Source organism: Oryx dammah, unplaced genomic scaffold (genome assembly GCF_014754425.2).
Source record: "Oryx dammah isolate SB20612 unplaced genomic scaffold, SCBI_Odam_1.1 HiC_scaffold_5, whole genome shotgun sequence".
NCBI lineage: Eukaryota > Metazoa > Chordata > Mammalia > Artiodactyla > Bovidae > Oryx > Oryx dammah.
This window is the reverse complement of record NW_024070189.1, coordinates 66,347,835-66,362,913: the sequence shown is the minus strand read 5'-3', so window position 1 is coordinate 66,362,913 and position 15,079 is coordinate 66,347,835. Positions and strand designations below refer to the sequence as shown.

Here is a 15,079-nt window from a genome sequence, read left to right as displayed (position 1 = left end):
ATATTCATCCCAAAATGGCTCTGTACATGTGCCTGGACACTGGGCTTGGCACAGAGTGTGTGCTGGAATGGGTGTGTGGATGCAGATGTGAACCTAGCTACAGCTAGCTGGACTCCCAGCTGTGAAAGCTTGTGTGGTGGCTGGGTAGTGTCTCCTGTGCATGTATGCCCTTCATAAGAGCCTGGACACTGCTCCTGGAGCCCCTGAGTGCCCCTGTAGTTCTGGCGCCTGAAGGCGGTACCTGTGAGTGGCTGGATCTGAAGTGGGCATGAGGTCAGGGCTCAGGAATGTCTGGGGCAGCTGGGGGAGCCCAGAAGGGGTGGCCCAGACTTCAGGCCTCCAACCAGGCAGAGGCCCACCAGCTAGCCAGCCCTGCAGCCGGCCCTCACCCCCTGATCTTGGCATCCAGAGCGATGAGTGGTGGGCAGAGGATCCTCAAGGGCCTTCTGGCATGGGTTAGTGGATGGACCCGGGCCTGGAGAACTGGGTTTGCCGTGAGGGGCTGTGGCCTGTGTGCCCTGTGCCCTGGAGATCCACCCCTCCCACCTGAGGTCAGTGGGGGCTAATGGTGGGGAAGGGGTAGGGGATGAGGGTGTGAGACTCCAAAAGGGGAGGGAAGGAAGACTGGGGGAGGGGAAAAGGCTCAGATTAGGGGGTCTCCAGGAGAAGAGGTGCTTATGGGGGGAAAGGGTACATGGGGTGCTATACATACTGCCAACGTCCCAGGTCTGGGGGCCAAGCCAGGGAGGGAGGAGGTGGTATGGTGGCCTCAGCAGTTAGCATTAGGGTTAACCTGTCCTGCTGAGTGTCCCCAGAATGTAGAAACAGGGGTGGGGATGGGAGATGGATGGAGGGAAGGCAACCCACTCTACCCTGCACTGTTCCCTGGAGTCTGCAGGAGGGGTTTGCCAAAGGGTGGAGGGCAGCCACACAGAGGAGCAGTGGGAGGACTGGAAGGCAGGTGCCTGTGTCCAGGGTACCCATTGCATCTGTGGAGCTGGGTGGCTTCTGAGCACACGTTAAAGTCTGTGTCCCCACATGTCCGTTGTGTTCAGGTATCTGCACTCCTGGGTGCATCTGGGTGTGGCTGAGTGGGGGTGAGCATCTCTGCAGTCGCTGTGTCCCTGCCAGGATCGTGCCTGGGGCATCGGTGTCTTGCCTGGGTCATTGCCGCCACGCAGGGCACCTTGGCGAATGTGCACTCGTAGAGCTCAGGAAAACGGAAGCTGGGGGTGGGGCCTGGGACCCCACCTTCGAGCCCACTGTGCAGAGGGACAGGCTGAGGCTGAGGCTGGGGAGGGTCAGGGGCGGGTCTGAGTCACCGCCTCCGGAGGCCTTTTCCTGTGGGGGGAAGCGGCCAATGAGGGCTGGGCCTGTCACGTGAGCCTGACAGCTGAGGAGGGGGTGGCCAGCGGCAATGTGGTCCCGAGGCCACCAACACCAGGAGCTGTAGCACTGAGACCCCTGGCCTACCTCCCCCAGCCAGCCCCCCTTGGGCTTCTTGGGCCTGGCCCCGCCATGTTCTCCAGGAAGAAGAGAGAACTCATGAAAACCCCGTCTATCTCAAAAAAGAACCGGGCGGGAAGCCCCTGCCCACAGCCCTCGGGGGTGAGTGAGCCTCTAAGGGGAGCACGGAGCGGGCGGGGACCTTGGAGCAACAGCTGGGCAGCACGGGGACAGGAGGACACCCTGTGATCAGGCCCGGCAGGGCAGGGCCGGGCAGTGACATGCTGGGCCAGTGGCGGGGGGCACGAGCCAGCTACAGCCCCCACCAGGCTGGACTGCAGGGTCTTCGCAGGATGGGCTGGGATCCTCGTGTTCAGCTTACGGTAGGAGTCCTTGGGACGGCCATGCACCCTCCCACCCTGTCCAGTGCCAGCTGTGGGGTCCAGGGAGTGGTGGGGTGGGTACCAGGGTGTGAGTGCATTGGGCCTGGACTCTGTCAGGTGGGGGCTCAGGGAATTTGGGGTCTCCAGGCACTGTTAGATGTGAGAGCTATAGCCAGGCTGTTAGGCAGAAGGTTTACAGGGAGCAGAGTGTGGAAGGAGACCCATGGGGACAGGCCTGGTGCAAGCCTGGGGGCATCTACAGGGCCTTCGGTGTCTGTGGGCTCAGGAGTTTGCTGGACTGTCAGAGGACAGGAACCGAGGAGGTGTCTACCAATGAGTAGGCATCCGCAGTGGCCTCTACTGAGACAGCTCAGGAGACCCCAGCCCTCCCCTCTCCCTTCCCCCTTACCCACCTCCCTCCCCTACCTCCGGAAGTGGGGCACCCCTCCCCCACCCCGGCTGTGGTTTGGGCAGAGACGTTGTTTGTGAAAGCTCCAGGAGAGGACGTTGGGTAACAGGTGTGGGAGGGGCAAGGCACCAAATCTCAGCCCTCTGACCTGTGGCCTCTGACCTCTATGGGGTCAGGCTGAAGACCCTCCAGAGCCCCACTTCACTTCCAGGGAAACTGAGGCAGGGCTCGATGGGAGCACCTGCTTTACCAGCTCCCCCCACCCTCCCAGGAGCTGCCTAGGAGAGACGGGGCTGATGCAGTGTCCCTGGGGCCTGGCCTAGAACCACCAAGTGTGGCCTCAAGTGCTAAGGCAACGGGCACTCTCAAGAGGCCCACCAGCCTGAGCCGCCATGCCAGCGCTGCTGGCTTCCCTCTGTCGGGGGCCAACACTTGGACACTGGGCCGCAGCCATCGCAGCCCACTGTCTGCAGCCAGCCCGGCCGAGGCACCCATCCAGGGACCCTGCCCAGACACCGTGGAGGACATCTCCCACCTGCTGGCTGATGTGGCCCGCTTTGCCGAGGGCCTTGAGAAACTGAAGGAGTGTGTTCTGCGTGATGGTGAGAACTGGCAGGGACACCAAGGCCTGGGTGGAGGAAGGCAGGGTCAGACCTTAAAACCTAGGGGGTCAGCACAGAGTTGGGGAAGGACTTGGGGAGGCTCAGAAGGAAGTGATTGGGAGGGCTTTGTGGAAAAAGACATTGCAGCTAGGGTTCTGACAGATGAATAGGAGTTCAGTGGCAACTAGGAAGGAAAGGCATTGAGGTAGAGAGAATGTCATGTGCATAGAAACACAAAGGAGAGATGCATTTGAGGGAATAAGGTTCAGGTGTATGAAATGTGTAAGGCTGAAGACATTGAGAATGGCAAGCAGAGGGACCCTGGATGCTATCCTGAGGGTGCTGGGGAGCCATAGAAGGTGTCAGAGCAGAAGTGGAACAAGGTCAGATCTGCATGTTGGACTGAAGTGAATGAGAGGCAGGCTGAGGTGTAGACAGAGAGAGACTCAGGAGGGACGAGGGGCAGGACCGGCATGTAAGCTGCAGGAGTGAGTGGGCTGTGGATGGCAGTTCCGTTTTCTCCACGCGTCCGCTGACAGCTCAGCTTCCTGCCTGCTGAGTTATTTTCATCTGCTTCCTGTTTGTCCCTGACAGCCAAGGAGGGCACTGTGATCTCTCCTTCAGGAAACCACAGTGCCAGGGCCATGCTAAACACCCTGGCCTGCTCCTTTCATGTGCCCATTTTACGGATGAGGAAACTGAGGCTCAGGGTGGCCCCCTGACTCCGGCTCACCTGAGCCAGAGCCCGGGTTCAACCTCCACCTGGAGAGGGACCTCAGTTTTAAAGGCTGTAATGGGGAGCTCCTCTGCTGGCCAAGCCTCTGCTGTGGGGGTGGTGTCAGCCTGTGGGGTTATCTGGTCCTGGGGTGGAGCTGGACTTGTTTTCCTGGGGAAACTCTCTAATCTCGGTTCCTTTCCTATCCTAGCGCTTCCTTGGAGGCCAGGCCTGGGCGGAGCTGAGCCTGTGGGCATTGTGCAGGAGGATGGCCAGGGCAGGAGCCCCCTTCTTTGCACCTTGGGGCAGCCCTGGGCAGAGGGAAGGGCCTGGAGTAGAGAGGATTAGGGTTTGAATGCTGGTGCTGCCCCTGCCGGCCTGGGAGACCCTGGTATTTCATCTGTGAAATGGGGCAAAGACACGCCCTGCACGGATGCTGGCTGTGACCAGAGGTCCTCAGCCTACAATGATAGTTGTGGGATAGCCAGACGGTTTTCAGCCTGGGAGGCAGGAAGAGCAGGGATCCACGCGGGCAGGGTCTCCCTGCACCTCCCCACGCCATGTACCTGGGCCTGTTTCCCTGTCTGCCCTTGGCAGCCCCATCCCGAATGGAGTCACGTCTCCTCGTCTACTCGGGTCTTAGTCCTGATCCTTGAGTTTGGGGAGCCGAGAACCCCAGCCAGGGCTCGCGGGACTCCGGGGGGCGGAGCTTTCCTCGGCGGGGGCGGGGTCTTCGGGCCGGCCAGAGCCGGTTTGGCTGATGAAGACCCGGTACTAAAGACCCTAGTCCGTCGTGCGCATTCACAGTCCCTGCGCGCTGACGGTACACTATGTGTATCTGCGGGACGGTGCACCCCGCACTGGACCAGAGGCCTGTGCGCTGCCAGGCAGGGCCCCGAGGTGAGGGAATGGGCGGGGTGTGGGGGTGCAGGCTCTGGTCAGGAGCACGTGGCGCTCTGGGCATTTGCCGGCCCACTGGGGACACAGGGCTGCCGGGCGCTTACCTTGGCTGGTGCAGAGCTGGGCATGTCTGGGCTTCGCCAGGATCCCACCTGCCCAGGTTGGGGTGCTGCGGGGACTCAGGTGGCGGAGGCCCTGGAGACACGAGGGGCGGGGGTGCCTGGGAGGAATGTCTGGGTAAGGGGCGTGGCCAGCCTCCCCGAATTCCTGAAGCTCCTTCCGGCCTCCCGGAATTCCCTGCTGATTCAGGCGCAAATCCTGAATCCGAGGAATGTTGGAGCCAAGGACTCCATAGGGGTCTCCCTGTCGGTGGTATTTAGTGGGGGTCCTCAGTGCTGAAAAGGGATCAGACACCTATTTCCAGATTCCTTTTTTTTTTTTTTTTTTTGAGTATCACCTCCCAGGCTGAGTATCTTCCCACACCTGAGAAGCACACAGGCGGGGGAGGTACAGGCAGACCCCTCCTGGGTGTCAGCAGGCCTGCTCATTCCTTCAGCATCTACAAGTCTCTTCACTTTTGTTTCCACTACATGGTGCATGTTCTGCCTGCACACTCTGCTTTTTTTCCAGTTCAGAATATCTGAGGAGGGCACTTAAAGCCTCCCTCAAAGATGTAGATCTGACCTTGACCTTTCTTTGCTCTAACACCTTCCATGGCTTCCCACTGCCCTCGTGATAAAGCCAGGCAGTGTCCTTCTATCTTCAGAGCTAGTGTAAATGGAAAAGCTGTGTGATCCTTGTGAAATGACTTCTCCCCTGTGTGCCTCAGTTTCCTCATCTTCTAAATGGAGGTGATAACAGGGCCTGCTTCACAGGGTGGCTGTCTGGAGAGAGATAATGGGGTGTTTAAGCCTCAGTTCCCAGGCTGGCAGGGCCAGGAGAGAACTGAACAGAGCTTTGCAGCTTGGACGACAGTGAAAGTTTACTTCTGGAGGGACAGGAAAGGGTGTTCTAAGCAGGACTGCCTAGGCTGACATCTGGCCTTTGTTGACCTGGCCAGCAGTCCAGAGAGGGACAGTCCACCCCACCCCACCCGCTGAGGTCACACACTGAGCCTCAGGCAGTTGCCTTCTCCCACCTCAGCCTCAGTCTCCCCACCTGGGGAGAGAAATGTTAGGGTTAGGTGGTTTGGTGGACAGGCTTTCTCTCCCTCCCTGCTCATACCCACTCTACCTGGCAGAACTCCTTGAGGGCCGCCAGCTACTGGCCAATGAGTGCCTGTGTGAGGCCCTCCGTGTGATGCGCCAGGTCATCTCCAAGTACCCACTGCTGAACACTGTGGAGACACTCACGGCTGCTGGCACCCTCATTGCCAAAGTCAAAGGTCAGCCAGCTGGGACAAGGCACAGAGGGCTTTCTGTCTGGGAGGGCTTTCTGAAGGAGGGGATATTTGAAGTGGGTTTTGAAGGATACATAGGAGTGTGATGGACACAACAGCTCCAATGCTCCCCCTTCAATTAGTTGCACGGTTGGTCACTTCCCAAACAGATTGGGCCAACCTCTCTCATCCTTGTCTGTCCCTAGCCTTCCATTATGAGTGCAACAATGAGTCAGACAAGCGGGAGTTTGAGAAGGCCTTGGAGACCATTGCCGTCTCCTTCAGCAGCACGTGAGTGTGGGGTAGGGGTGGGGACGGGTTGGGGGTGGGGAAGGGTAGAGACCCATGTGGACCCATGTGCCCCTTGACACTTGCCCCTCCACCCTGCAGTGTATCCGAGTTCCTCATGGGTGAAGTGGACAGCAGCATCCTCCTGTCAGTGCCCCCTGGGGACCCAGGCCAGGTGAGCAAGGGTGGCCTGCATATTGCTTGGGGTCAGGCTGGCAGGGCGAGTGAGTGCCCCTGTTCCCTCTGAGGACCACGGCCACTCACTCTGTCCAGGGGGGCAGAGATTGTCTCCTGCATGGTGGGCCTCAAACAGGGCCCAGCCCAGGCTGGACTCACCTGTCTCCTTCTGATATAGTCCATGGAGAACCTGTATGGACAGGGGAGTGAGAGTGCCCCCCCCAGTGGCGAGGAGTGTGATGCGGGTGAGTCTGAGCCCAGCAAGTGGCAGAGGACTGGGGTGGTGGATGGGAGGAGGGGTGGGCTGGGACAGGGGAGGGCTGGGTGGGGTGGAGCCTGGGCTGAGGGGTGTCTACTCTGCAGGCTGCCTGTCCCCAGAGGAGGTGGACACCCTGCTGCAGCGCTGTGAGGGGGGCGTGGACGCTGCCCTGCAGTACGCCAAGAACATGGCCAAATACATGAAGGACCTCATCGGCTACCTGGAGAAGAGGAGTGCGCTGGGTGAGAGCTGGGTCCTGCAGGGTGGGGTCTGGCTGGAGGGCCCCTCCGCCCCCCTGCCCTCACACCCCTTCCCCTGCAGAGATGGACTTTGCCAAAGGCCTGCAGAAGATCGTCCAGAACTGCAGACAGAGTGTCATGCAGGAGGTGGGGAACTTGGGGAGAGTGTGTAGGTGGGTGGGGCACCGGGCAGGGTTCCTCAGGCCTGGATGTGAGTCTCAATACCTCCAGGATGGACTGGAAGAAAGGGGTTTCCAGTGTGTACAAGGGCGGTTAAGGGAGCAGGGGGGCTCCTGGCCCACCCCCACGTGACCCTGACGCTGGATCCACCCCACAGCCGCACATGCCCCTCCTGTCCATCTACTCACTGGCGCTAGAACAGGACCTGGAGTTTGGCCACGGCCTGGTGCAGGCAGTGGGCACGCTGCTGACCCAGACCTTCATGCAGGTAGGCTGCACCTGCGAGGGTGGGCGGAATGGAGGGTGCCAGGGTCCCCACTCACACTTGTCTCTCCCAAGCCCCTGAATCTGCGGCGGCTCGAGCATGAGAAGTGCAGGAAGGAGATCAAGGAGTCCTGGCACCGCGCCCAGAGGAAGCTGGTACCATGGGTGGGGCACGGGGGCTGGGAGGGGCCAGGGCAGCCAGCTCTCGCATGTGCAGTTCTCTGGTACACACCCAGATGAAGATTTCCCGAGTTTTGCTGACATCGTGCAGAGTGCCCTGTGCCCACGTGAGGCGGGTCCTGCCTCCAAGCTGCTTCAGGCTCCTGACCTCCAAGCTGTGGCAGGAAAGGCCCTGGCCCTGGGCCCCCCCTCAGTGTCAGAGTTCGCTGTCACAGGGGAACAGTGTCACCTGTGGCTGCCAGGAGCAGGTCTGGGGTAGACCAAATGGGCTCATTCAGGTCTGGTGGATGCTTCAGGTTCTTCCTCCAGATTACTCTTCTCACCTCTTTTTGGGCAGTTCCAAAGGCACTAGTATCTTTTGTGTTGCTTTTTAGATGTGTTAACAGGGTTGGTGGTGAAACCAGCTCCAGTTAGTGGAGTCCTGCGGCTCTGTCTAGCATGTCTGGCAAATGCCCCTCTCCCCAACTTTTGCACACCTGATGACAGCTTGCCAAGTACCCCATTCTGCTTCTGATCTTTTAAACACACCTCCACATTCAGGGACTTGCCCCATCTCAGTCCACATGAAACCCCTCCTGCCTTTTTTTTAGCTAGGCATTCTCAGCTACAGAGCCACATGGCGTATTTCAGTACATCCCTATTGATGGAGTTTAGTTGTGGTTGAGCTGTTGCTGTTTCAAACATCACTGCTGTGATGAGCTTTTGCCCCTGTTACTCAGACCTGTGACCTAGCATTCATCTCAGATCAGTGCCCAAAAGATAATGGCTGGGTCATAGGGGATGAGTGTGGGAGGCTGACGTCCAGAGCCACAACCAAGCTCTTCCTCTTCTATGAGCTCTCAGTTCATATCCTTTGTTCACCTTGGACGGGACAGTAGCCTGTTTCCTATTGACTTCCCAGAGCTTTCTACCTATTAGAGAACCCAGCTTTGGATGATATGTGTTACAGACTCCTTCACCCCCAGTTTATTGTTTTGATTTTTGATTTAACCCGTTGGCCTGTTTTCCCAGTTGAAACCCATGATCATTAGTAGTAGTCTTTCCTTTTATGATTTCTCGTTTCTATGTCACATATGGAAAGGCCTTCCCTGTGCTATGTTTACTTAAACAAATTCTTCCATGGTTTCTACTAGTACTCATATGAATTCTTATATGTTTGAGCTTCTGATGGTATAGGCTGTAAGGTGTGGCCACCAGAAGGCTCACTGGGTTTTAACTGAGTCCTCTCTGAGGGTGCCTCACTTCCTGTCTGGGCGACCTCACTGGTCTCGCCTCTAAGGGAAGTGAAAGAGACAAAACTGCAAGTCACTGTGGTGGGCATGGGTGTAGGTGTCAAGAGGATGATGTCGTCAGTGTCTCCTTCAGAGCTTAGCTGTGCCTTACCTTCCCCAGCTGTAAAATAGGCAGGCCAGATGCTGGCTCCAGGGTCCCACTATGGGTGTCACCGCCTGCTCTTCCACCATCAGTCCCATTTGTTTCACTGGCCACAAAATCTGTGCACAAGAGATGTGGGTGGTAGAGGTCTCTAATGTGTATTTGACTGACCGGGGTCATCTGCTCACTGCCACGCCCACAGCAAGAGGCAGAGTCCAATCTCCGCAAGGCCAAGCAGGGCTACATGCAGCGCTGCGAGGACCATGACAAGGCCCGCTTCCTGGTGGCCAAGGCGGAGGAGGAGCAAGCCAGCATTGGGCCCGGTGCAGGGGGTGCAGCCTCCAAGACCCTGGATAAGCGTCGTCGCCTGGAGGAGGAGGCCAAGAACAAGGTGAGGGCCGGTGATGGAGGGCAAGGCCCATGGTGACAGATCCTCATGCCCTGTACAGAACTGCCCACCTCTGGTCCCTTGTCCAGGCTCTGCCTCCTGGCAGGAATGCCTTCCCATCCTTTTGTACCTATTTGATTTCTTTGTGGGACCTGAAGGTGCCCTGAGGGCTGAACCCTGGATTAATGCTTCCCTGGGCAACCGCCCACCTCCTGCCCCTACCCCAGGCAGACGAAGCAATGGCCACATACCGTACATGCGTGGCCGATGCTAAAACACAGAAGCAGGAGCTGGAGGATACCAAGGTGACGGCGCTACGGCAGATCCAGGAGGTCATCCGGCAGAGCGACCAGACCATCAAGTCGGTGCGCACTGGGGCTCCCCTGGAGAGGTGGGCGGAGCACCTACCTGTCAGGTGCCAGGACCACTAGCGCTCACCTCCCACCCGTCCACAGGCCACCATCTCCTATTACCAGATGATGCACACGCAGACGGCCCCACTGCCCGTGCACTTCCACATGCTGTATGAGAGCAGCAAGCTGTATGACCCAGGACAGCAGTATGCTTCCCACGTGCGCCAGCTGCAGCGCGGCGAGGAGCCTGATGTACACTACGACTTCGAGCCCCACGTGTCCACCAGTGCCTGGTACACTACCTTCTGTGCATGCCCAGGGAGCCAGACTCCCTGTTTGAGATGAGGGCGGGGGTAGAGAGCCCTGGTGACCCCATCACGGCCCCTCCTTTTGGCTGTTGGTCCCACCAGGTCCCCAGTCCTGCGTACTCGGAAAAGCAGCTTCAATGTCAGCGATGCTGTGGGGGCAGAGGCTGCCAGTAGCCCCCCGGAGGACGGTGGGCCCAGCGAGGGAGAGATTGCCAAGGAGCGCAGGAGTGAGTGCCAAGACAGGGTGGACGTGGCCCCCTTGCAGCCCCCCTCAGACCTTCACTGGGGATACCTCTTTCACAGGTGGGCGGGGCCACCAGGTACACAAGTCGTGGCCCATCTCCATCTCAGATTCAGAGGCCAGTCTGGACCCCAGCCCTGGCTCAGGTGAAGGGGCCTGCTGGGTCAGTGGGAGGTGGAACGCTGCGACCCATCCCAGGCTTCAGTGGGCTCATTGTGAAGCGGGCAGCAGGGGTGGGGGTGCAGGGGGAGTCTCTGACACCCTGTTTCCTGCTCAGAGGACTTTAAGAAGTTCGAGCATATGTCTTCCTGTGGCACCATGTCGTCCAACGAGGAGCTGGCCAACCAGGAGGGCAGTGCAGGGGCGTCAGCCTTTGATCAGGGTGAGGGAGCCTCTGAACGGGGCAGTGGGGGAAGGAGGGGTTTGGAGACTCTCTATGTCTGGCCCTTACCTCCCTTGGTGACACTGACCACCTTCCCCCTTCCTCACCAGCTGACCTCAATGGCATGACTCCAGAGCTGCCTGTGGCCGTGCCCAGCGGGCCCTTCCGCCACGTGGGGTTGTCCAAGGCGGCCCGGACCCACCGGCTTCGGAAGCTCCGTACGCCGGCCAAGTGCCGGGAATGCAACAGCTACGTGTACTTCCAGGGCGCCGAGTGTGAGGAGGTGAGTGGTCCCAGTCGGGTCCAGGGGAGCCAGGCACCTGGATGTGCGTCCCATGTTGGGAGAGAGCACCTGCGGTCTGGAGGTGGGGCCAGAGCAGTGGGAGGAGCCCAGGCTGAAGGATGAAAACCATTTCAGAAGCTGCACTGTGGCGGGGAGTCAGGGGTGGGGTGGGGTGGGGTGCGTGTGTGTATGTGTGTGCGCACATGCATGCACTGAGATGAGGCAGGAGATGGAGCCAGGGGTGTCTGAGCTGGACCTGAGCCAGGAAGGGCTGCTCACACTGCCCACCCCCAGTGCTGCCTGGCCTGCCACAAGAAGTGCCTGGAGACCTTGGCCATCCAGTGCGGCCACAAGAAGCTGCAGGGCCGTCTGCAGCTCTTTGGCCAGGACTTCAGCCATGCTGCCCGCAGCACCCCCGACGGTGTGCCCTTCATCATCAAGAAGTGCATCTTTGAGATCGAGCAGCGGGCGCTGCGCACCAAGGTGACCACTGCCGCCACAGTGGCGGGGACTCCAGCCAAGGGACTGCACAGGGAGGGAGAGGCATGGGCCCCTGCTGACGGCAGGCTTCCACAGGGCATCTACCGGGTCAATGGGGTGAAGACACGTGTAGAGAAGCTGTGCCAGGCCTTCGAGAATGGCAAGGAGTTGGTGGAATTGTCTCAAGCATTGCCCCACGACATCAGCAATGTCCTCAAACTCTATCTGCGCCAGGTGAGATAGATGGTGACAAGGCAGAGCAATTCCTAGGCTGTACAGGGAGCCTGCTGGGGGCGTGACCAGCGCTAGGAAGGGGCGTGGTTGCTAAACTGTGGCGCGGTCAGTATTAAGTGGATGGGACCTATACCTAGAGGCGGGGCCGCTGTCAGGGGCGGGGCCAGTGCACGACTGGCAGTCTGTGGGCCAGGCCTACTGACCCTCCACACCTGACCTGCCACCCTGCAGCTGCCTGAGCCGCTCATTTCCTTCCGCCTCTACCATGAGCTTGTGGGGATGGCCAAAGACAGTCTGAAGGCCGAGGCCGAGGCCAAGGCAGCATCTCGGGGTCGGCTGGATGCCACAGAGAGCGAGGCTGCGGCCATGGCCATGGCAGGCCGGTTGCGGGAACTCCTACGGGACCTGCCTCGGGAGAACTGGGCCACACTGCGGTACCTGATGCGGCACCTTCGCAGGTGAGGGCTGAGTTGGCCAGGGTCAAGAGTGGCGGGGTCCTGGGAGCTGCTCACACCTGCCCCTGCACCCTACAACCCGCCAGGATCGTGGAGGTGGAACAGGACAACAAGATGACACCAGGGAACCTGGGCATTGTGTTTGGGCCCACGCTGCTGCGGCCCCGGCCCACTGAGGCCACCGTGTCCCTTTCCTCGCTGGTGGACTACCCCCACCAGGCCTGCATCGTGGAGACCCTCATCACCCACTTCAGCCTGGTCTTTGAGGAGGAGCCTGAAGAGGCCCCAGGGGGCCAGGTGAGGGCTGCCCACTCTGGACAAAGGATGCAGGGCTCTGAGCATGGTGGGGGCTAGGAACCTTGCTCTCCTATGGGGGGGACTAGACAGGGAGCTCTGCTGGGAGATGTTTGGCTTGGACAGGGCTGTCCGGGGCATTCAAGGCACATTTTAAGCAAAGAACTGGGTGAAGTGTGGGTTCAGATCTGTGGATGGAACCTGCACTCGACCAGCCGTCCTGGCCCCTCTGGTTTCCCACTTCTGCCCCCGCTGTAGCCTGTCCTTGTGTCCTGGCTCCCACACAGCTTAGCTGTGTCCAGCCTGCTGCTCTCCTTGGTAGAGGGTCTCATTTCCAGGCAGCATTGGGTCCCACACTCAGTCCCCACTGCACATCTTTAACCCCCCATCAGCTGCCTTTAGGGGAGGCAGGCCGTGGAGGGGACATGTCTGGTTGTAGCTTCAGGACAGTGGCTCCAGTGCTGGTGTCCACAGGGACTCAGCCCCCTTTGTATGAGCTCAGCCTGTTCAGACGCAGGATGGGGGCTGAGGGCCCTCATATGCTCAGCTGCAGCGGGTGTTAATGGTATTTAGGGTTTTTACTTGGTTAACTTATAAGAGAGTAAATGGAACGTGGCATGACCAGAACCGTGGTGCTTCCCTGACCTCTCTTCTGCTTCTGCAGGATGGCGTATCCAGCCAGCGACCCGAGGTGGTGGTCCAGGCACCGTACCTGGGGGACAGCGGGGATGCAGCCTTTCCCTTGACAGAGGAGGCTGAGGACAGGGGCCTTGGTGAGTGGGGTGGCCCTGGAGGTGCTGGGCAGATGGTGGGTGATGTAGTGGGTCCATGGCAAGGGCTGCAGACTGAACTGTTCACCCAGACACAAGTGTCACCTGTCTTTAATCCGTAACAAACCCTTGCAAAGAGATACCCTTTCAAGGTGTTTTGCCAGGTCCAAGAAACAGGCACCCAGAAATGGAAACAACCCCAAGTGTCTGAGACCCTGCACCTGATTTGAGAGGGTTCTGAGCAGGGAGACAGGCCTGCTGGGGGGGTGGGGGAGCCTCTTGGTGTCACCAGAGGCGGATGCCCAGTGGTTCCACCCCCAGCTCACAGGCTGTCCAACTGTCCCTCTGTATCTCTGTCCCTTTCCCTTGGACTTTTCAGAACCCCACGTCGCCTCCAACGACTCCGACTCAGAGCTGGAGGAGGCCTCAGACCTGCAGTCCCCAGCAGGTGGAGCTGCACTGCACCGGCTCAGTTTTCTGGAGAGGCAGGGCGGCGACGCAGGCACAGAGGGCAGTCAGGGCAGCCGCAGCGGCAGCGAAGAGCAGCTGGGTGCCACAGCCGGGGAGTACGGGCCTGGGGCCTGGGAGGGCCCTGGGGAGGAGTCAGCCCGGAGGCTCTCCGAGTACAACACCAACCAGTGCAACAACACCAGCCAGTGCACCACCACTAGCCAGTACAACGCCACCAACCGGTGCAACAATGTGGCTGCAGCTTGGCTGCCAGCTGTGAGGCTGCGTGCTGGGCGGCTGGTAGGGGGCAACAGCTGCAAGAGGCAGCCGGAGTTTGTGTAGCTGGGGTAGCGGGCAGGTCCCGCCCCTGTGGACACGTCACTGAGAGGCCTCTCCTTCCGGCCACAGCGGCCAGGGCATTGCTGATCGGCCTTCCCAGAAGCTTCTGCCTGCGCTACTCTGCACACCCACTCTCAGACTTGCTGTGATGGAGGACCCTGCCCACCCTGAGCCAGGCCGAAGAGGTCACAGGGCACCTGGGAGGAAGGCTGGATGCCTTCTGGACAGTGGGCCAGCCAGCCTGCCTCAAGACAACCTGGCTCTTACAGAAGAGCGGGTTTGGACACTGGTGTTAGAATACAGGAAGTTCCCACAGTGGAGTTTTCCGACGTGTACTTTCCTTTTGCATACAATAAAGTCTTCAACCTGAGCCTGCCTCCTCTGGCAGCAGTGGCCTGAGCAATGTTCCCAGCTCCTTGCTGGGCCTGGGGCAGCGGGGGAGGCTGTGAATAGAAATTCTACCACAAGGCAGGGCAACCCCATAGGCCCCAGGTGGCCATGGGGACATAGACACAAGGCACCACTTCCCTGCACTCCTGGCTCAGAAAACCCGCGTGGACTGAAGAGCCTCAGGGAGATAGTAGCCACTGTCCGAGACAGCATAGCCAGGAAGAGGCGAGGCTCTGCCTCCATTCCTACAGGTTTATCCTGGAGGGCCGAGGATGGCTAAGCAGAGACCCAACTACTCACGAGATGAATGACATGGATTCACACCCCATCAGGATAGAACCTGCTAGGTCTCCCTTTCTGACAGGACAGTCCCCCAAAAATGGCAGTCCTCCCCAAGCTTAGGTAAGACCAGCTGTGGTGGTCAGAGCTCTGCCCCTGCCTAAGCTTCCTAAGAGCCCAGAAGGCGGCCTGCAGTTTGGCAAACAAAGATAAAAGCCCAGGCCGTACCCTCTGGTTGCATGTGACTTGTGGCCACTTCTGCCCTGCGGGGTAGCAGAGTTGAGTAACTGTAGCAAGGTGACCTGGCCAGCGCAGCCAAGACACTCACTCTCTGGCCTTTATAGAATAAGTGTGCTGACCCCTAAGTTTTTAAAACAGAATGAGTGAATAGATCTATGAACACTTCCAGGTGTTCCGCAGGGCAGAAGGGACCTCCACTTCTCCATGGAGGAGGTAAGATAAGCACCCTGCTCCAGGCACCCAAGTGCCTGTGAGGAGCTCGGCCTGGCCTGCAAATGGTTCCAGACACGACCCCGCCAAAGGACTTTAACAGGCTGTGCCACCTTCAGGCATGGCCTGACCCAGGCTCACAATCGGGAAGGTACCCACTTCCTGAAGCTCTGAGGCTGGTGTCTGGAG

General features: G+C 59.3%; 1 protein-coding gene across 5 annotated transcripts; it reads left to right on the top strand.

Moving 5' to 3' along the window:
* Positions 1–62: 62 nt before the first annotated feature.
* On the top strand, positions 63–14,141 carry ARHGAP45 (Rho GTPase activating protein 45). 5 transcript variants are annotated; one of them, XM_040240236.1, is made up of 23 exons: positions 63–551; positions 2,510–2,840; positions 5,696–5,839; positions 6,040–6,124; positions 6,224–6,296; positions 6,477–6,543; positions 6,662–6,799; positions 6,879–6,943; positions 7,134–7,244; positions 7,316–7,396; positions 8,997–9,185; positions 9,410–9,547; positions 9,638–9,828; positions 9,946–10,070; positions 10,147–10,230; positions 10,362–10,466; positions 10,577–10,749; positions 11,044–11,232; positions 11,326–11,463; positions 11,695–11,921; positions 12,005–12,215; positions 12,877–12,985; positions 13,362–14,141. In XM_040240236.1, exons 1-23 carry the CDS (start codon positions 288–290, stop codon positions 13,772–13,774), a joined length of 3,651 nt encoding a protein of 1,216 aa, XP_040096170.1. In that variant the 5' UTR covers positions 63–287; the 3' UTR covers positions 13,775–14,141. The 5 variants fall into 5 exon arrangements, with proteins under 5 accessions (XP_040096170.1, XP_040096168.1, XP_040096167.1 ...); XM_040240234.1 differs by having other exon boundaries at positions 63–1,608; XM_040240233.1 differs by lacking the exon at positions 63–551 and adding an exon at positions 1,516–1,829.
* Positions 14,142–15,079: the final 938 nt, after the last annotated feature.

Bases quoted from the DNA above. Each gene is read 5' to 3' on its own strand.
- ARHGAP45 (XM_040240236.1), top strand. From the start codon at position 288: ATGTCTGGGGCAGCTGGGGGAGCCCAGAAGGGGTGGCCCAGACTTCAG. The intron at 9,829-9,945 runs GTACACTACCTT...TGGTCCCACCAG, and splicing joins CACGTGTCCACCAGTGCCTG to GTCCCCAGTCCTGCGTACTC. The intron at 10,467-10,576 runs GTGAGGGAGCCT...CTTCCTCACCAG, and splicing joins GGCGTCAGCCTTTGATCAGG to CTGACCTCAATGGCATGACT.